The 21,929-nt window shown below is 36.3% G+C and overlaps 1 protein-coding gene and 1 long non-coding RNA gene across 7 annotated transcripts; both read right to left on the bottom strand.

The window, feature by feature from the left end:
* Window positions 1-2,774: 2,774 nt before the first annotated feature.
* Window positions 2,775-15,118, bottom strand: LOC103333070 (uncharacterized). 6 transcript variants are annotated; one of them, XM_089053606.1, is made up of 14 exons: window positions 14,828-15,118; window positions 14,542-14,571; window positions 13,516-13,685; window positions 13,247-13,370; window positions 12,492-12,521; window positions 12,051-12,214; window positions 11,792-11,915; window positions 11,026-11,055; window positions 10,590-10,753; window positions 10,330-10,453; window positions 9,894-10,070; window positions 9,362-9,391; window positions 8,934-9,098; window positions 2,775-4,059 (listed from the first exon to the last, which is right to left on the bottom strand). In XM_089053606.1, exons 1-11 carry the CDS (start codon window positions 14,865-14,867, stop codon window positions 10,051-10,053), a joined length of 1,020 nt encoding a protein of 339 aa, XP_088909732.1. In that variant the 5' UTR covers window positions 14,868-15,118; the 3' UTR covers window positions 2,775-4,059; window positions 8,934-9,098; window positions 9,362-9,391; window positions 9,894-10,050. The 6 variants fall into 6 exon arrangements, with proteins under 6 accessions (XP_088909732.1, XP_088909731.1, XP_088909728.1 ...); XM_089053605.1 differs by having other exon boundaries at window positions 9,885-10,070; XM_089053603.1 differs by lacking the exon at window positions 9,894-10,070 and having other exon boundaries at window positions 2,785-3,809; window positions 3,926-4,059; window positions 14,828-15,116.
* A 947-nt stretch (window positions 15,119-16,065) lies between these two features.
* LOC107881221 (uncharacterized) lies at window positions 16,066-19,533 on the bottom strand. Its single transcript, XR_001677885.2, has 4 exons — window positions 18,519-19,533; window positions 18,181-18,290; window positions 16,775-16,824; window positions 16,066-16,321 (listed from the first exon to the last, which is right to left on the bottom strand). It is a non-coding gene; the product is annotated as an uncharacterized LOC107881221 (long non-coding RNA).
* Window positions 19,534-21,929: the final 2,396 nt, after the last annotated feature.

A 21,929-nucleotide genomic window follows, 5' to 3' on the forward strand; every position in this document is an offset into this window, starting at 1 on the left:
TGTTCCCCAAATAGGTGATAAACTGATAATACATAGGTGATAAACTGGTGATACAATAGTAATAAATGGGTGATACATAGGTCAAAAGTCTTATTTACGATCACAAATATAGCATGTGTTGTTCACATGACTAAATTTAATAGAAAATGTAACGGTAGAACCAAAGCGCCGATTAATAAAGAGTTGATGGATCATTTGAACGAATAAATTAGTTTATAGACCAAAATGTAAATCGGGTATAAATTTGAGGACCATTTGAGTAATTTTCCCTAGTTTCTAAATATGCCATAGTTAAAATTTTCTCTTCTTCTTTTTATTTTTTAGATTCTCGCTATCCAATCAAAATGGGAAAACAAAGAGTTAGAAGGCTTGCCAAAGAAATACGAAATGAATTGGTGGATGTCCATAGCTTATGAACACACACATGCATATATTCACACATACACACCCCGATCAAACACTAGTTCAACTTAAAGAATTGTCAAGTAAATATATTTATATATGGGCCCCTCTATGTACAAATCAGGCAAAGAATATGTGGAACTTGTACATACATTATTCTCAATTAATTAATTAATTTATGCCCTGCGCTTTCTTTTTTTCTTTTTTCTTTTTCAAATGTGGAGCTTGATAAAATATATGTACCCAACATATTTAATCCTCTTGATGCACATGAAAGATCTCTACCTAGCTACTTAATCATCACTATTAAATAAAAAAGACACAAGCATGTGCCAAAATTGGCAAGTAGGTCATTATGCCTAAATTCACCGTTTATTAAACGTGTCATGGCGTGTTGACTCAAATTTGACTTGTAAAGTCATGCAGGGCTGACCCCCTCTCCTTCTAATTTTCTGTACATATTTGAGTCGTCATTTAGGTCATGTCAGCAATTGTCACCCTTAACAAGCTTGCATCAAAATTATTTGAAGACAGCCTTAATCAAGACCCTAACAAAGAAAATTTTTAATGGAAAATTTCTGAAATTGTCAAATATATCTTCATAATCTTTATTTTTTTAAATAAAAAATGGCATACATAGATAGATAGATAGAGATATATATATATATATATATATATATATATAGAGAGAGAGAGAGAGAGAGAGAGTGTGTGTGTGTGTGTGTGTGTGATTGATAGAGAGTTGTGCATATTTATATAATAGTTAAATAAATTGTAAGCATTTTCAGAAGAAAATAATAATAATAATAATAATAATAATAATAATAATAATAATAATAATAAATGATAAACATTAGTAAAAGCTGCATAATTAATAAACTGAGGTCAGATCTCAAGTAGCTGGCATGGAAGGAAAATAATTTGGCAGATTTATTTATGTGAAAATTTTATTTATTTTGTACAAATTGAGTAACAACATTTTTAGGCACTACTCAATGTTTTTTTGAATTAAAAATTTAAAAACACTTTCTATTTAATTTATCAAACACCACAATATACTTCTAACCATTAATGAGTTGGCAATTTCAAAACTTGAAATGATAGTACTATAAGCCACAAGCATCGTGGAATAACGATGAATTGTGAGGAAGTCGTAATGGGCAGATAATAATAAAAAAATTTCAACCTAGTCAGCATGAGAATAAATTCCAATCTTGAGTCCTTTTCCAGGTATATAATTAGCAAGAGCTTTAATTCTTGGTGGAAATGTTTTAGGATGAGAGACCAGTTGACCCTGCTCAACTAAACAACAACTTTGAGGAATTGAAATTCCAATATACATCAATTGCACAAGTAGATTCAAAGAGGACAGAAGATTTTATAAATATTGGACTAACATATATTATTTTGAGAAGTTAAATTTGAATCATTAATGTTGAATTCTCTTCGTAAGACAAAGATGGTGTTATTGGATCAGTTAGTTCAAGTGTTAATTAATCTGTCCATGATGAGATTTTCAATGCCTACTTGAGATGCTGCAACCTTCGAGAAAAGAACGGGGGGAGCCAACCCTTCTTGGGATTGCCTTACTTAGTTCATCTAAAATGCATACAGACGCCAAAAAGTATAGCCTTTCGTTTGAAACGCAGCAATTAAAATGTGCACCAAAAACATACATGGTCCGGTTGAAGACACTATTTGGAAAGTGCATAAACAAGTGGGAGTTTGAAAACATGGGGTGTTGCATTAGGGGAGAGGGTGGGCTCTGCCTCTCTCTACAACAAATTAAGCACTGAAGCATGGTCTGAGTGAGTATCCAATTTAAAACCACAACCTAGCAAATATAGAGAGTACCATATCCACCAAGCTAGAAATGGTATGTTGGGTGAGGAAACAATGATTTGGTGATTTTGGGTGAAGGGTGGCCCTGGTGACTAGATGCAAGATATTTCTCTCTATGAAGCTGTGAGATGTTTCTCATCAAAACAAGTATTGGAGGTCAACGGTCTAGCCCAGTTGAAAAAGTTAGTGGTCTCAAATTTAAACCCTATGATAATTTGATCAACACTAGTTAACCTAAACATCCACTTTCTCTACCAGTTGGGTTTTATTATTTATCTGTTGTATTTGGCTTGAATTCTATTGAAATCCAACAAAACAAAATCGGTTGAAGGCGAAAATCTGAACATGTCCTAGGCAGTGAACATTAACAAAACTTATAATTTTAGTGATGAATTTATCCATAAGGGGTTCTCAAAAAATAAGTGTCTATAAACCCTTCTTCTTCCGGGTACTAGACATAGGATTTCTAGGGTAGGTTGGGGTTGATGTTAGAGTATAAGTCTGTGCATGTCTTTTTTTATTTTTAAAATTTGTTATTCTTATTATTTAAATAATTGGATAGGAAATGACTCATTTATCCTAAAAAATGCCTCAACAGTTTAGCCTTAAAAAAAATTCGACACATTTACACTGTAACCCGAGAATTCGCCACTGCCTTGCCGACCTAGAATTTCCTTCCATGCCATTTCTGTTGGCATCTTTGTCCGACCCAGACCCGTCAGAGTCTTCTGACTTTCCAGGTGGGTTTGTTCCCTTTTTATCTCCCATCACGAGCTTATCTAACGTCATCTGAGTTTCGTTAATGCGCCCTTCAGCTTGTCAACGTGTTTCTCTTTGAAGTTGCAGCACTCATTAAACTTTATCTTGTTGATAGTCGTCTCCATCGTACACCAGAGATTTAATGAAACCCCCCATGTTGATTAGTAGCTCCCTGTTTGTGGTCATCAGGGCTTACCTTGATGACTACTTCCCCAAGAGCTAGTCTCTCACACACAAGGATGATGTGCTTGAACGACGTGGGTAGTCTGCTCAGAAAATGTCGTGCAAATGTAGTAACGTGACTAGAGTTCATGTTAGAGAGAGTGGAGATAAGAGAGAATGAGGGAGTATAAATATAATAATGTAACAGCATTCTCCTCCTCCTTCCCTCACCCTCTTTAATACTCCTTCCACCTCTTTATGCTCCATCCTCCTCTCTTATCTCCACTTTCTCACAACTAAAGCCTGGTCATGTTACAACATTTGCACGACACTTTCTAAACAGACTACCCATGTCGTTCAAGCACACCATCCTTGTGTGTGACAAACTAGCTCCTGGGGAGGTAGTCATCAAGGTAAGCCCTGATGACCATAACATGTTAAAACCCTTCTTGATGAAGAAGATCCGGTGAGCTCTAGAGAAAGGCAAAAATGATAGACTTACTGAAATGAGCCATGGCTATGGGCGTGGTTTCAGCAAACAAGGAGCTACTAATCAACATGGAGGGTTTTATCAAATCTTTGATGGACCACGGTAGTTCCAAAACCATGGAGACGGCTATCAACAAGATGAAGTTTCACGAGTGCTGCAACTTCAAAGAGAAACACATTGACAAGTTGAAGGAGATTGAAGGGCGCATTAACGAAATGCAGGTGACGTTAGATAAGCTCGTGATGGGAGATAAAAAGAGAACTAACCCACCTGGAAAGTTCGAAGACTCTGACGGGTCCAGATTGGACGAAGACGCCAACTGGAACGGCATGGAAGGAAAATCCTGGTGTATGCTTCGGTGAATGTACACTAGAGCCACAATCTTTCCCCCTCAAAAGCGTTGCCTGCCAAGAAAGAACAAAAGAAATTTCATTCAAAATATGAATTACAAAAACCAAATACTTACCAAACAGATTCTACAGATTGTATATTCAATTAAAACAATGTTCATACACCAAAAAACAGATTCAAGACACTTAAAACAAATTCTACATATTGCATATTGAATTAAAAGTTATCATTCATATCAAGGCATGCAATACAGGAACAGAACCCTAAGCACAATACTTAATCTTCACATAGTCACATCGAAATAGTTAAGGGGACTCAACAAGGAAACGACTATGCTACATGGCCTCTACAAATACAAATAGGAGAAACTAGAGTATTTCCCGCAACCATACAAGTAAGCAGGAGGTCAAACGCGTCCTGCCTTGAACGAAGATGAACAGAGACTCCTTGGGATGTCAAGTTCATATCTTGGCCTTTCCTATCTGGAACCAACAAACTCATTCTTCTTCTTCTTCTTCTCCTGCCTTTACTTGTTAATCAGATCCTAGCCTAGAGATTGACGAGGTTATAACTTCATTTTTGCTATTAATAGAAACTTGCAGAGACTTGCAAAACTAAGAAAAAATCTTAATTTCAACAAAATACCAAAATTTCGAAACCCTATGATTACTAAGCAAATCTAACAAAAAACTGATAAAGATATACAATAAATTTCATAAAACCCTAAAAACTAGCCTTAAAATCAATTGAATATACGAGGTAGAGAGGTGAAAGAGAGAGAGAAGGGTGAGGGTAATGTTTTTAATGACCGTGTGTGTTGTTTCTTTCATGCTGAGTTGCATTTCCTAGTGTTGTTAGCTCGATTTGTAGTTCCTTAATGGCGAAATCCCACCACATATCCTTTAGAATTCAGTTAATATGCCCGTGCTAAATGTGGTTCTGTTTTGAGGAGAAATGAGGAGAATGCACGCCTGTTCATCTTTACTTGTTTCATTGGAAGTTGCTGAGATTAGATTGCATCAGCCACAACTTTGACAAGCTGGCATCTTTTAGTCACCTTTTGTTCCCTTCATGTGGCTTTAAATGATAACTCTTTCAACGCAACCTTTGATCAAAGACGGTTACGGGGTGGTTCTAATGGGAATTGGATGTTAAATCTGAGCCTTTCAATGTTGGCTTTTACAGGTACATTCAATTTTATTTTGACTTCTTGGTTTTTAGCAGCAAGATGTTTCAGTTTTCCTAGATATCTGTACTCTATTGTTTATTCCAGATGACTAAGGTGGCAATCATCCCTTGACTGTCATTGGAGACCCTTTTCCTTGCAAAGAGATTCAGGTTTCTCTTGAAACACCCTTTTACTTTCTTTTGACTAAGATGCTGGTTCTTATATGCTTAAACAATCGCAAGAAAAGTAAAAGCCAATTCTTTGTATATATGCACAGTTTCATATTTATATATTGCTGTGTATGTATTGGATCCAGTGCTAAGTTTGTTTGTGAATATAGACATGTGATCGTTCATGCGTTGAAGGCCCTAAAAGCTCAAATTCACTGTGCTCTGTTTTTAATTTATCTTTAATAAGTAGAATGCTGTTACCTGTGTAGGAAGAGGAAGAGGAAGAGGGGGGAAATTGAAGGTAAGGTGGTGTATCTGTTTTTTTAACCTATGTTTTTTAGGATAATGGTCATGAGGTTAGCTCTTTATCTTTTAGCACCTTGTAGTGCCAAATTGTCATAAGTCATCGCTTATTCTGACCAACTCAATTTGCTTCCTGCTTAGCCTTCTTTTGCCCTTGTAACTGATATATGCACATCAATCTTTGCTAAACCTAGTGATTAACATCCATCAATCCCTTCACTCTTCTCACATCACAGTTGGACTTTCCACCCTCCTCTTGGTAGTTCTCTTCTTTTCTGAACATCTGGACTGAAATCATTATTGAGCTCTAGCTCAATGCTTCAAGCTCGTTCTATCACCCATGGAATTCGTGCGACATGCATTGGTCCAATTATTTTCTAAATTGAAGTCGCCTTTGGCACTCTCTACATTCATGTTACCTCTTCTAGTCTGAACCCTTTAGGTGAAGTTTGATTTGTTAACCAATAATGTTACATTCTGATTTCTGATTTCTTTACCTATGACGGTACTAATATTGCCTTTACTTTACTGTTATGGAAGTAGGAGCATTCAGATTGCCCTCCTTGTCCTCCTCCTTGTTGTTGGGATTGCAACAGTTACTGATGTTCAACTTAATGCTCTAGGAAGTGTCTTGTCTCTACTTGCAGTTATTACAACATGCGTTGCTCAAATTGTATCCTCAACAATAGTGTCTTTTTTTGACAAATACATATGTGCACTTCACCTTATAATATAAACCATTGACACATGCACCACTATATAATTAAATCAGGGAAATACCTGAACCTAAAAATTAGCAATATTAGCAGCATAAATAGAGTTGTTAGAGCAATGACAATATTTGTTGGTGTGTATTATTAATTCTTCACCCTTCTTCTGTCTCCAATTTAATTTGAACAGGTCTGGCCTTTTCTTTACTAGTTACTAGTTAAGTTAAAAGACTGCCTTGCTAGGGTATATAATTTAAGAAAAACTCAATTGTATTAATTTCAACAGCTAAATTAATCAAATACGATATTCTTTCAAATAATTGACAAAATAGCTTCTCTCTTGATAAGTTGGGAATAGGAACTGGAATTGAAGAAAACGTGAGGGCTAGGCTCCCCTATGATGGCATGTGTTGTTTATAATTTTCAGATATGCCACAGTTAAAATTTTATCTTCTTCTTTTTTCCTTTTTTAGATTATCGCTATCCAATCAAAGTGGGAAAACAGAGAGAGTTCGAAGGCTTGCTAAAGAAATACGAAAATGAATTGGTGGAGTTGTGGTAAACTAGGGTAAGAGTTGCAATCAAGGGCATTGATGCTGCTTCTATGGGACTTACCAAATTGGCAGTCGTATTTTAAGGGGAAGTAAAAGTAAAACAAACGCGTAGATGAGTTATATATATATAAACAGCTAAACATGTGATGATGAAATATTAGGAAGCGGAATGAGTCTGGAGCTTTGCAAGTTATGCTTGACGGCAGCCTGATGTTTTGTGTCCTATTAGTTGCAAGAGTTTATTTATAAATAGGAGGGGGCAGGCACCCTCACGATATGTCAGCTTTGCTTCACTCCTCATCTTGCTTCTTTGTAAATTGTAAGCCTATCTCAGCTGTTGATCTGTTTCTCCTATATTCTCCAATCCCTTTGCTGAATTGCATTACTTTCTTAAGTTTGTGAATTGGGTTTTTGTGTTTTTGGCTTAATTTTGATTCTCCAATTCCTCATATTTTGGCTCTCTCTCTCTCTCTCTCTCTCTCTCTCTCTCTCTATATATATATATATATATGTCATCATCCTCTCTTCATTCGAACTTAGTATAAATCAGCCTCTCTATCTATGTTACCTGACTTTACTTAAAGGGAGTATTGTCTGTGGATATAATGCTTTCCCAAGACATTTGTATTTTCCTTCTTGTTCTGTTTGCTGTCTGTGAAAGAACTACTTAATGATTAGGCATTTCAGCCCATGTCTTGTAGTATGATGGACTGGAAATCTTTTATGCAACTGTCACTCAATTACAATGAAAGTATGTATAAGCCGAAAAGAACTTCATGCGATTTAAATTTACATTTTACCGACTACGACTAGGAGTATCTTATATGTGTAAGTTCGGTATCTCAACAGCACAAGAACACAATTGTTTCTCGCAAAATTGGCGTAATTTTTCACGATCGCATGATCAGAAGTTGACGAGGGGAGACAAGAAAGCTCTAATAAAAAGTTCAATATAACACATCCACTCTCCAACTCAGATAGCCGGAGATCGGATAAGTGAGATACTCGATCAGTTCTTCATGTTAACCATTGCTATTTCGAGTGAGGTGTTAAAATTTTATTTAACCCCCTACCGTTGATGATTTCATGGTTTGGGTTGCCTGCCAAATTGAATTTCTAATCAAGATCATGCATAGATAGATACATAGTTAATTTAATTAATGATCAACTTGCGACAGATATGAGAGGAAAAGATATATAGGATATTACATTCAGTGCACGTTTATTCTTGTGTAATAATAAACATATAAATTCGTAACGGAAGCCTTTATAGTTTTAGAACATATCAAGCACCTCCCACGCTTGAGAGCTCAATAATAATAATATTAATATGCTTTAAACATACCCAATAGCAAGCTCAAGATTAGTCGATGATGAGCCAAGAATCTCGTCATTGGAATGAACTTGTATTATTTTAATTAATATAACATAATACATCACACACTCATTATCATCTTCTTCTTCAATCTTTACCCGGACTAGTGCCAATAGAGCCATTCTCTAACTTGCCAACATCCACCTCAATACCACAATAATAACGTACCATGCTTTGGTAGTGTACACTGGAGCCACAATCTTTCCCCCTCAAAAGTGTTGTCTGCCAAGAAATAACATAAGAAACAAAAGAAATTTCATTCAAAATATTAATTAGGTGGCTTGACTTATGAACAATTTAGCCACTGCAGTTATGGAGCAGTTAACGTAAATGAGATAACGGTTGATGTAAAAAGAGATGATTCCTCCAGCCCAGATTACTCTGATGAAGTCATTGCTATTCCGAGCGAGGTGCATGATCAGTTTGACATAGAGATGAGACAAAAAGATGAAATCTTAAATTGAGTGCATGCTATTTCTTGTCTACGTAATAAACATATAAATTGTTCAAGGAAACCTTTACTTTTAGATATGGTGAAAAGGTAGTGTGCATAAAATATATTTGCATCCTATTTGAGCATAAATAGCAATGCGACAAGCACATGCATTCATGTTTCTTTTTTATTTTGAAAATTGTATGATGTGTACCTCAATTGCAGTCTTAAGAAAACGCCCACAACGAGGATGCGGAAATTTGAGATCATCATCAACGTCTGCGCTTTCAGAGGCAACATCATCAGCAGGTAGAGGGCGGCGAACAACCCTAGCAATCCCCGGCATATCTCTCCACAAGCCCATCCTGGGCAGTATAACCTAAGAGAATAGATATTATATCAGCCAAACCACTACAATTTTACACAGAAAAAATGACGTTGCATGAAACCAATGCAATAGAAATCCTCCATAATTTATTTCTTCACAAAGAATTTAAGTAGGGCCTTTATAATTCCTTCCAGGCTAGCTAGCTCTATATCCAAAAAATTGGTGACCAGACGAGACTGTTGTATATAGAAACTAAAAGAAGATAACAAACTAATTTGAATTAAATTAGAAAGTCCATCTATGCTTTTACTTGCCTTTTGAACTTCTGCTGGAGGAACTGGATTCTGCCAATTAAAACAAAAAAGCAACAGAGTCAATGTCAAAAATAAGCTGAGAAGGAAGGAATGGGATGGGTTGTGACAAATGCGGAGGGAATTTAAATTGAATACAGGGTTAGGGCTTTTGGGAGACAATTAGTTAAAGATAAGGAAAATAAGGCCATGGGTTTACGGTTTAGGCCTTAGGATTAGTAAGGGTATAAATTGTTTTTTCAGGAACTTAAGAATAGAGATATACAGAGAGAGGGGACAGGACGAAGATGGAGTTGAGAAGATGGTGAAATTAAACAAACTAACACAGTACACACAGATTCATCCATATAATTTATGCAAACCAAACCCCTTTAAAAACAAAAAACAAAAAAGCAAAAATATTGGTTACTAGAAAGATTAAGAAAAAGGAATAGTAATCCCCGCCTGATTAGTACTGGAGATAATTAGATTGAAGAAATTACAATGCATGCACAGGTAAGCATAATAAACAAAACAAAATTCTAACCTTACTCACTTCCTCATTAATTTGACTTTCTTATTAAGCTGGCTGATGATTCAAGCATGTTTTGTGATGGAACCAAGCCCAAAAAGTAGCAAACAGATGAGTTAACCCCTCCAATTAACAGGCCACCATGCGCCTTTTCTTTTGTTGTCATTTAAAAAAATAGCAACTATGGGTAGTTGAGATTGCCTTGAAAAGATTAATATGAAAAGAAAAAAAAAAACTGGGGCTGTTGAGTTTGTGTTGAAGAAAAATACTGAAACTAATATTAACTTAGCATAATATATTATCATCACCTTCTGCGCCTTTTCTTTTGTTGTCATTTAAAAAAATAGCAACTATAGTTGAGATTGCCTGGACTGGGGCTGTTGAGTTTGTGTTGAAGAAAAATACTGAAACTAATATTAACTTAGCATAATATATTATCATCTTCTTCTTCAATCCTTACCTGGACTAGTGCCAATAGAGCCATTATCTAACTTGCCAACATCCACCTCAATACCACAATACCCAAGTACCATGCTTCGGTAGTGTTCACTATGGTAAGAATCTTTCCCCTTCAGAAGGGTTGCCTGCCAAGAAAGAACAAAAGAACAAAAGAAATTTCATTCAAAATATTAATTAGGTAGCTTGATTTATTTATTTTACTTCTGAACAAGCATATGAATTCATGTTTCTTTTTTATTTTCAAAATTATATGATGCGTACATCAATTGCATTCTTAAGAAAACGCCCACAACGAGGATGGGGAAATTTGAGATCATCATCAACGTCTGCCCTTTCAGAGGCAACATCATGAGTAGGTAGAGGGCGGCGAACAACCCTAGCAACCCCGGCATATCTCTCCACAAGCCCATCCTGGGCAGTATAACCTAAGAGAATAGATTTTATATCAGCCAAACCACTACAATTTTACACAGAAAAAATGACATTGCATGAATGCGATAGAAATCCTCCATAATTTATTTCTTCACAAAGAATTAGTAAACAAGTTAATAAGTCGGGCCTTTATAATTCCTTCCAGGCTAGCTAGCTCTGTATCCAAAAAATTGGTGACCAGACGAGAATGTTGTATATAGAAACTAAAAGAAGATAACAAACTAATTTGAATTAAATTAGAAAGTCCATCTATGCTTTTACTTGCCTTTTGAACTTCTGCTGGAGGAACTGGATTCTGCCAATTAAAACAAAAAAGCAACAGAGTCAATGTCAAAAATAAGCTGAGAAGGAAGGAATTGAATACAGGGAATTAAATTGAATACAGGCTTTTCGGGAGACAATTAGTTAAAGATAAGGAAAATAAGGCCATGGGTTTACGGTTTAGGGGTTAGGATTAGTAAGGGTATAAATTGTTTTTATCAGGAACTTAAGAACAGAGATATACAGAGAGAGGGGGCAGGATGAAGATGGAGTTGAGAAGAAGATGGTGAAATTAAACAAACTAACACAGTACACACAGATTCATCCATATAATTTATGCAAACCAAACCCCTTTAAAAACAAAAAAACAAAAAACAAAAATATTGGTTACTGGAGATAATTAGATTGAAGAAATTACAATGCATGCACAGGTAAGCATAATAAACAAAACAAAATTCTAAGCTTACTCACTTCCTCATTAATTTGACTTTCTTATTAAGCTGGCTGATGATTAAAGCATGTTTTGTGATGGAACCAAGCCCAAAAAGTAGCAATCAGATGAGTTAACCCCTCCGATTAACAGGCCACCATGCGCCTTTTCCTTTGTTGTCATTTAAAAAAATAGCAACTATGGGTAGTTGAGATTGCCTTGAAAAGATTAATACGAAAAGAAATAAAAAACCTGGGCTGTTGAGATTGTGCTGAAGAAAAATACTGAAACTAATATTAACTTAGCATAATATATTATCATCTTCTTCTTCAATCCTTACCTGGACTAGTGCCAATAGAGCCATTATCTAACTTGCCAACATCCACCTCAATACCACAATACTCAAGTACCTTGCTTCGGTAGTGTTCACTATGGTAAGAATCTTTCCCCTGGAAAAGGGTTGCCTGCCAAGAAAGAACCAAAGAACAACAGAAATTTCATTCAAAATATTAATTAGGTAGCTTCATTTATTTTTTTTACTTCAAACAAGCATATGAATTCATGTTTCTTTTTTATTTTCAAAATTATAAGATGCGTACATCAATTGCATTCTTAAGAAAACGCCCACAACGAGGATGCGGAAATTTGAGAGCATCATCAACGTCTGCGCTTTCAGAGGCAACATCATCAGCAGGTAGAGGGCGGCGAACAACCCTAGCAACCCCGGCATATCTCTCCACAAGCCCATCCTGGGCAGTATAACCTAAGAGAATAGATATTATAACAGCCAAACCACTACAATTTTACACAGAAAAAATGACGTTGCATGAAACCAATGCGATAGAAATCCTCCATAATTTATTTCTTCACAAAGAATTAGTAAACAAGTTAATAAGTAGGGCCTTTATAATTCCTTCCAGGCTAGCTAGCTCTGTATCCAAAAAATTGGTGACCAGACGAGACTGTTGTATATAGAAACTAAAAGAAGATAACAAACTAATTTGAATTAAATTAGAAAGTCCATCTATGCTTTTACTTGCCTTTTGAACTTCTGCTGGAGGAACTGGATTCTGCCAATTAAAACAAAAAAGCAACAGAGTCAATGTCAAAAATAAGCTGAGAAGGAAGGAATGGGACTGGTTGTGACAAATGCGGAGGGAATTTAAATTGAACATACAGGTTTAGGGCTTTTGGGAGACAATTAGTTAAAGATAAGGAAAATAAGGCCAAGGGTTTACGGTTTAGGCCTTAGGATTAGTAAGGGTATAAATTGTTTTTTTCAGGAACTTAAGAACAGAGATATACAGAGAGAGGGGACAGGACGAAGATGGAGTTGAGAAGAAGATGGTGAAATTAAACAAACTAACACAGTATACACAGATTCATCCATATAATTTATGCAAACCAAACCCCTTTGAAAAAACAAAAATATTGGTTACTAGAAATATGAAGAAAAAGGAATAATAATCCCCACCTGATTAGTACTGGAGATAATTAGATTTGAGAAATTACAATGCATGCACAGGTAAGCATAATAAACAAAGCAAAATTCTAAGCTTACTCACTTCCTCATTAATTTGACTTTCTTATTAAGCTGGCTGATGATTCAATACAGATGAACCAACCAAGCATCTTTTGTGATGGAACCAAGCCCAAAAAGTAGCAATCAGATGAGTTAGCCCCTCCGAGTAAAAGGCCACCATGCGACTTTTCTTTTGTGATCGTGTTGAAGAAAAATACTGAAACTAGTATTAACATAGCATAATATATTATCATCACCTTCTTCAATCCTTACCTGGACTAGGGCCAAAAGAGCCATTATCTAACTTGCCAACATCCACCTCAATACCACAATACTCAAGTACCATGCTTCGGTAGTGTTCACTATAGTAAGAATCTTTCCCCTTCAAAAGGGTTGCCTGCCAAGAAAGAACAAAAGAAAAAAGAATAAAAGAAATTTCATTCAAAATATTAATTAGGTAGCATGATTTATTTTTTTTTTACTTCTGAACAAGCATATGAATTCATGTTTCTTTTTTATTTTCAAAATTATAAGATGCGTACATCAATTGCATTCTTAAGAAAACGCCCACAACGAGGATGCGGAAATTTGAGATCATCATCAATGTCTTCCCTTTCAGAGGCAACACCATCAGTAGGTTGAGGGCGGCGAACAACCCTTGCAGCCCTGGGATATCTCTCCACAAGCTCATCCTGTTTAGGAGCAGTATAACCTAAGAGAATAGATATAGATATTAATTATATATATGTTTTTTAAAGATTTATTGCAGTACTACAATAAAATACAAAGTGGCCAAGATGGCCACAAGAGGAGGTGAAAAATGAAAACACAAACAGACCAAACAAAGACTAGGCGCCTAGCAAAAGAAAACACCTAGGAAACTTTGAAAGCAAAACTAGAAAATGGCTGCTATCCAGTCCAACCAGATGCTCCTAAGGGACAACATCTTTGAATTACGTTGAGGTCGAAGCCCACAGTGACGAGCAACGTCAAACTTTTCCACATAGTTCATTAGGGTTGTACGGAGCCAGATTCTTAAAAATCCTTTTGTTTCTTTCTAACCATACCACCCAAATGACAGCCAAAATAATGCAACCCCATAGAACCTTGGCTTTCTTCGCATTCCTTGAAAGAGATGTTTCTTGGATAGACAAGAGGAGTAATCCCTGGAAACAACCGAACTCCCTAAAGAAGCGCAAGTCACCCTACAATGCATAAAAAGGTGATCCCCCGATTCTAAGCATGACTTGCAAAGAATGCACCAATGAAGAGAAAAAATGAAGTTGCGCGAAACCAAAGCGATAGAAATCCTCCATGTTTTATTTCTTCACAAAGAATTACTGAACAAGTTAAGTAACTGAAGAAAGGGTGGGGGGGGTGGGTTTCGGGGGAGGGATTTAAAAAAAAAAAAGAAGACTCCTTTATAGTTCCTTCCAGGCTCTAGCTAGCTCTGTATCCAAAAAAAAAAACAATGGTGACCAGACGAGACTGTTGTATACAGAAACTAAAAGAAGATAACAAACTAATGTGAATTAAATTAGAAAGGAGCCATCTATGCTTTTACTTACCTTTTGAACTTCTGCCGGAGGAACTGGATTCTGCCAATCAAGATAAAAGCAACAGAGTCAATGTAAAAAATAAGCAGGGGAGAAGGGAATGCGACGACATTTCACCAAATTAATAAAACTAGGATAGGAATAGGATTGCATGAGGAGGGAATTTTAAATTAATAAAAAGAAAGAATGATCCCCACCTAATTACTAGTGCTATAGATAATTAGATTGGAGAAATTACAATGCAGGCACAATACAAAGATAAGCATAATAAACAAAACAAAATTCTGAGTTTACTCACTTCCGGAATGTGAACGGAAACCAGAACGTCTACGACCCATGCATACAATTTGATAGTCGTGGACAGGATTTGATCGCCGCTAGCTTTAATACCTTACTAGAATAAGACAGAGGATGGGGTTTATCCTTCTTCCCCTTTCCTGACCTCCTCCCTCCTCCCTCCGCAGCAGCACCCACCTCTTCCCGTCCTTGAAATTCCCTCAAGACCCTTCAATTCATTCAATAAAATTATAAGATCACCAATTCAAGCCTTTTTTCAGGAAAATTAACTCCATTTAACTCTTTTAAAATCTTAATTGAATAGACCTAAGAAGATTTTTAAAAGTCTAGCCGGTGGCGATACTGTTTAAATAGAATATTTTAGAAGTATCGCCGCACGGCTATTTTAACAGTATATCGCCGCACGGCTATACCCAATAAATAGAAGTATAGCCCAGCGGCTATACTCTCTAAATAGAATATTTTACAAGTATATCCGGTCGGCGTTACCCTTTAAATAGAATATTGTAAAAGTATAGCCGTGTGGCTATCCTCTATGACAGTAGAGCCGCACGGCTAAACTCTTGAAATAGAATTTTTTATAAGTTTCGCCGCCGGGCTATACTACTTAAATTGAATATTTGAAGCGTATAGCCGTTCGGCTATACTATTTAAATAGAATTTTGTATAAGTATTCCCGCGCGGCTATACTGTTTAAATAGAATATTTTAGGAGTTCGCTGGTACAGCTGAAGCACTTCTCTCTTCGTCCAGCTCCATGTACAAAGCCATCGGCGACTTCCTATCCAACCGGACCTGTCTCTTCAACCGTTGCAAAATGGAATCACAATCGGCATCATTTGGAGTGCTCCCGTCGGCAGATTCTAACTCAAAGTCGCTACTTTTTGCAGTGGTGATTTCCTTGAAATCCTCATAGCCACCCTGGGACTATTTGTAGCTGAATCTGCAAGTGGGATCCCAAAAAACCTGTTTCCTTTGCCAAAAACCGGTGTTCTGTTTGCATCGTCAGTTAAATCATCACCTTCTGTCAATAATGGCACTGCAGAAGCTTTGGGATCTTCCTTGACTGCTACACAAATTCCATCCTCCGAATCAGTTAATGGTTTCCAAAAAAGAGAAAAACTCTCATATCGGATTTTAACAGATAATGCGGGCATTTCAATAAATGCTGGGTTCCTTTATTTATGAAAGATTTTGTTTATTTTATTTTATTTTTATATAATATTTTAACATTTTAATATGGTTTTTATATTTAATTTGGATTTAATTTTAAAAAAAAAATTAACACAACTTCTTGTAATGGTACTTGTTCAAAACCTCATGAATGATTCATCTTTACAGTATATAAACAGCTAAACATGTGATGCTCTCCCATAAAGGTAGGCGGTAAATTGATGCTCTCCCATTCACAGTACTGGTAGTGCTGAAAGCTAGCTTGTACATTCCTGCTGCTGAAGCATATCTCCAAGTCTTTGAACAAATACATCAATGCAAACCTGCAGTATCATGTAATTAGCGAAACAGCGTTTCAAATAGTTTGGTGATTCGCTTAAAGTTGAAAATGACACAATGGAATGCAATATAAGACACCAAATGAGAGATCCTGTCTTGAGTGGAATGGCTACAGCAAAGACATCCTTTTTTGGTGTTTTACTTTATAATTATATACTACTATAGTAGCAAAGCAAGCGAGTCAATGCATTATGCATGCACCAAAGTTATTAAAGGAAACTAAGACACCAACAGCAGCAAGCACCAAGTGACACAGTTTCGTAGATGAACTTATGTATTCTCCTACTGTTGTCCCGTGAGACAACAGTAAATAGGAGTTCTCTGCCAGGCCTGGAAACAAGATGCACCTATGCATATTACGTCAAATTATCATGTTTCTAGCATGGAGACATCTTTGATTAAATTGAGTTACAAGATAACTGTGAGAGAATACAAACTTTCCGGAGGGTCTCAGAAACTGCGACAGCCGCCCAAGTTGGCCCGACAGCTATATCAACCAACAAAAGTTAGAAAACGTCACTGTGAAAGTGCCATAAAATTAAAAAACACAGGAAAAGTGATTATGGATAAATGCCCATGATAGCACTTTCGGAGCAACATTCATTCTAAAAACACTACCAAAATCCAAAAGTTATATTTAATATTTCTTAGGATGTCTAGAAATAGAAACATATCCCTGGCATGAGACTAGCTTTCTTTCTTTACTGATAGGACCCATAAATTGCTTTCAGCAGGAAAGCTGAAAGGTGATCAACTTAAAAACAGCTGCAAACATGCAACAAGCTAGGCATTATACACTTTCAGTAAGCATAAAGCAAACATTCTGCACAGAAAATCTCATGTTAATTACTTGAAAAACTAGAGAAAACAACAACTATATAACAAAAGCTCATCCTAAGAACAACAAACACCACACACACACACAGCAAATATCAAATTCCAAAAGACTGAATAAGCAAACATACATGGCAAACAATGACCCCAAAAAGCTGTCCAAGTGTGGCAACAGCACCAATAAAACCAAATAATCTTGAACCTGACTGAATACAGAACAAGTTAAATGCATATCTCACTGTCCATAACATCGATTACTCGAGCCCAAGTAGAAGAAATTGTTATTAGATTATACAAATTTTTATAAATACATTTTTTTTTCAATCATCAGAAAAAGTTTCTAATACTTAAAAAAAAGAAAGTGATTTCGATATATTCATACCCAGAGGAGCAATCCAATCCTGACATAGACATTGAACCAACCAAGGTTCTCCCACCCTATGGAATATGCACTACTGTCTCGAATCTTGATTAACATCAACACTTCGGCCATTTACTCAAGTGGAGGACATATTGACCAAAACCCTATTTTATCAGGAACTTAAGAACACAGAGGACAATTAGATTGGAGAAATTACAATGCATGCACAGGTAAACAATACAGATGAACCTCTATTTTCCCAGCCAAGCATGTTTTGTGATGGAAGTGCGAAAAATGTCTTATGAGCTATTTTTTCACGTCTTGAATTAAACAACCACCATCAGGCAAAACAACATTGCTTATTTTTGGATAGCGGAAACAACATATAAGGCAAAAGAAAAGCACAAAACAAGCCCAAAAGTACTAATCAGATGAGTTAAATCTCCAATGAACAGACCGCCATGCCTTTTCTTTTGTTGTGATTTAAAAACATATATAGGAAATTTGGGTAGTTGAGATTGCCTTGAAGAAAAAATTAATCTGAAATCTAGACCTTTGAGATCATGTAGAAGAAAAAAACTGAAACTAGTATTAACTTAGCATAACATAATACACACACTCATTATCATCACCTTCTTCAATCCTTACCTGGACTAGTGCCAGTAAAGAGTACAAGCATTCTCTAACTTATCAACATCCCCCTCAACACCACAATACTCACGTAACAAGCGGCAGTATGTTACACCCTGACGTGTTCCCTGCCAAGAAAGAAATAAAGAACAAATTTCATTCAAAATTAGGTAGCTTGATTTATTTATTTATTTACTTATGAACAATTTAGCCAATCACATTCTGCAGTTATGGAGCTGTTGATGCAATTGAGATAATGGTTGATGCAAAAAGAGATGATTCCTCTTGCCCAGATTACTCTTATAAACTCATTGCTATTCCGAGTGAGATGCATGATCCCAAGCAAGCTTACTCACTACCGGAACAGGAACGGGAACAGGAACGTCCACCAGCCATGCATAAGGGAGGAGGGTTCTTTTGTCTGTCTTTCGTTTTGGCTGCAACTGGAAGGTGTTCCTTCTTCGAGGTATAGGCTGGCCGCAAGATGTCAAAAGGAAGCCCATGTTTCTTGATCTCATTTTTTGCGCCTTGCCCTTTCTTGAACTCATTACCCATACCCATGGGGGACAAAAAACATTGGCTCAAGACGGTGACATAACGTGTTAGTTGAAAGCCCATCTCTCCTTTTACATAAAAATGCAATTTTCCTTCTCAAACCCTAAGTCTAACCCGAGCTGTCTCCTCTCTCTCGCTCAGAAATAACCCGAGACCTATCTTCTTCTTCAATCCTCATCTCTCTCTCCCACTCATAGCATCATCATCATCTCATTTTTCTGAGTCAGACTCGCCCAGACACGCCCAGGCCGCCTAGGCGGGCGCCTAGCGCCTAGGTGCAGTCTAGAGCGATTTTTGGAACACTGACTGGTTAAATGAGCAGGCAGTCTGAAACAAAATGCCTTGATAACAATGTTGAAGCCGTAGCTTAACATGTGAATCTAAAATCATCAAAACAGGAGAAATAAAAGAGCCACCATAAAAACCCACTGGGAGGCCGCCTAGGCCGATTTTCCAAGCACTGGCTGGGTAAATGGGCAGGTAGTCTGAAACAAAATTCCTTGATAACAATGTTGAAGCCATAGCTTAACATGTGAATCTAAAATCATCAAAACAAAATGAAAGAGCCACCATAAAAACCCTCTGGGCGGCCGCCTAGCGCCTAGGCGCCGCCTAGGCTGATTTTTCAAACACTGGTTGGTTAAATGAGCAGGCACTCTGAAATAAAATGCCTTGATAACAATGTTGAAGCCTTAGCTTGACATGTTTGGTGACCAAGCGAGTGTCGGAGCGCGCGTCGGAGCGAGGCGTAAGGAAATCGCCTGAAGCGTTCATCTATTTAGCAGGTTGCACGTTTAGCACCGCAAGTTTTGGAGAGGCATGGCAACGTGTGGCGAGGCGGACGAAGGGCCGCTGTTCTGCAAGCGGCTGCGAGAGGAAGAAGATGACCACGCGTGTTTTTTTCAGGGTTCGTTGGTAATGAAACGACTTCGTTTCATATAGTTAATGAAACTCTTGTTTAGCACTAAAGTTACTTAAAGAAACTGACGTTCAGCATGCCTTTTTTATTATTTTTAAATCATGATTTTTTTTGTTTTTAACAAACAACATGCTTTTTTTACCTTCATAAATTAATATATTAACATGGATATATATACTTCTTTATTTATTTATTTATAGTATAACCCTAATATATGAACTGAATTGTGTTTTTGTTTTGATGTTGAATAAATCTTTTAGATTTAGGGATTGATTATTATGCATGAATGAGACCATTAGTACTTATATTTTTTATTATACTTAATACATGATTAGGGTTCAACAATAATTAGTAGTAAAATTTAATTGTGTATTGTATTATTTATCATTTTTTTTATTAAAATAAATTATATGTTCCCAATCCTAGACATGTATTTATAAAAAAACCTATTTAAACATAGCACACCCAAAATCAACCCCAAAGTCAACCTTTTGGGTGTGTTTATAAATGAGTTTTGAGTGTGTGTAATAATGGGTTTTGGGTGTGTTTATATGTTTAAAGCTTGCAACTCCCATTTTGAGTGTTTTAGTGAAACTCCCAATAAAAATGTTCGCTTTGTCTCTACGCCTCACCTTTCAAAACATTAACTTTGGTCAGAAGTGTCCTTCCACCTAGGGCGATTTTTCAAACACTGATTGAATTACATCAATGCTTTAACATTTTATTAGCCATACCTACTTATGATGTGTTTCTAAGATAGCATGGTGATGTGCAGAAAGACTACCCTCTTTAGCCAACCTGGGAGACTTTTGTAGCTTCTCTCTTTTACAGCGGCGCCATGCTATTTGCGAAACACAAGTTGCCCTTGGTTCCCATTGCTGCAAACCAAAGCTGTTACTTGCTAACCTATTCAGGCTCAAGGAGGTGCAGCACCTCCCCCTCGTCGGAAAATCTCTTGCATCTGCAACTGAGGTTTCCACCAATCTTACAGTTTTTTACTGCTAATATGTATGTTCCACAACAAAACACAATTCATCATGTGACGTCCCAAAGGACTTAAACATTCTGTCAAGGAAGTCTCTAGTTTATCCAACAACAATGCATTTAGATGAATGGATATAAGATTTAGCAACAGGGAAGTGAGAGCTCTGAAATAAACGTATTCATAACACCAACCTGCATATTTCCAATAAGAGATGCATATAATACCAAGCAAGAAATTCAAATCACAACTGAAAAGTAGATTTCCCACACATAATCCCCCCAACATGGAAAGTCATTCACCTCTATCGTCATTTCCTTTTTAACCAAATTGAAGGTAGAAGATAGAATACTCATGAATAAAACTTATCCCATCTAGTGAATTTTAGTATGTCCGAATCAACATAATTGTATTATACTAAAACTCACCATTTGCACATGATTAGATATATATTCAAGACCTTTGAAATAAAAAAGAATTTAAAAAAAACTCCCATTAGCATAATTGTTAATCATTTTGTTGAGGTACTCCTCCAGGACTTTCTGGTGGTATTATTTCGGCTTGTAATTCCTGATCCATTGATATGGATGTATTGTTGATCCATGAACGTTTTATTCTCACTTCTATGGTAGATATATATGCATGTACTTGTTGGCACAAGAAAATACGTTTCATTATCAAAATTACTAGTGTTTCGAACTTCCATATCCTTAATTCATAAATTCCTTTGCAACTTCTCTAGCTTTTCTGCCAAGTGTTGAAGTTCTTCCTCCAATACCATACTTGCATTATTTTCTTCACAAATCTTCTTTCTCCCCTGAAATCAATCACAACATCAAACATGTCACAGACGAACCATATAATGTTATACTTTCGTGAAAAGAATTCAAAAATATAATGCAGACGATTGTTACTCATCCCAATGAAAAATATGAATAGAAAAATAACAAAGCAAGATGGCTAAAGGTTCAATGTGTTCATTGCTTTTCTTTCCCAATAATTTCTTGTTAAGAAAATGGATACAAAATCACCAATTAATCCAAAAAATTGAAAAGAATATTTGAATATGAGGTTACTGGAGTTTCCAAATGAGTTTTTAAACTTCAATAATCTCTTTGCTATATCGTTTTCGTGAAAGAAATAAACCGAAACCAAAACATTAGCTGAGTTATTATCACGAAACGAATTTCAAAAAACCCTCCTCATTCCTTCTGCATTTTCTTAACAACCAAACAGAACACTCTGTTTAATAGATAGAGACCGTGATGCTTTTGTTAAAAGATAGAGACGACAATGAAACTAGAGCTCAAA

This window comes from Prunus mume, linkage group LG5, assembly GCF_029339155.1.
Source record: "Prunus mume cultivar Tortuosa linkage group LG5, ASM2933915v1, whole genome shotgun sequence".
Classification (NCBI taxonomy): Eukaryota; Viridiplantae; Streptophyta; class Magnoliopsida; order Rosales; family Rosaceae; genus Prunus; species Prunus mume.

Bases quoted from the DNA above. Each gene is read 5' to 3' on its own strand.
- LOC103333070 (XM_089053602.1), bottom strand. From the start codon at position 14,867: ATGGGTCGTAGACGTTCTGGTTTCCGTTCACATTCCGGAA. The intron at 12,522-13,246 runs GTAAGGATTGAA...TTTAATTGGCAG, and splicing joins CTCTTTTGGCCCTAGTCCAG to AATCCAGTTCCTCCAGCAGA. The intron at 11,916-12,050 runs GTACGCATCTTA...CTTTCTTGGCAG, and splicing joins TTCTTAAGAATGCAATTGAT to GCAACCCTTTTCCAGGGGAA.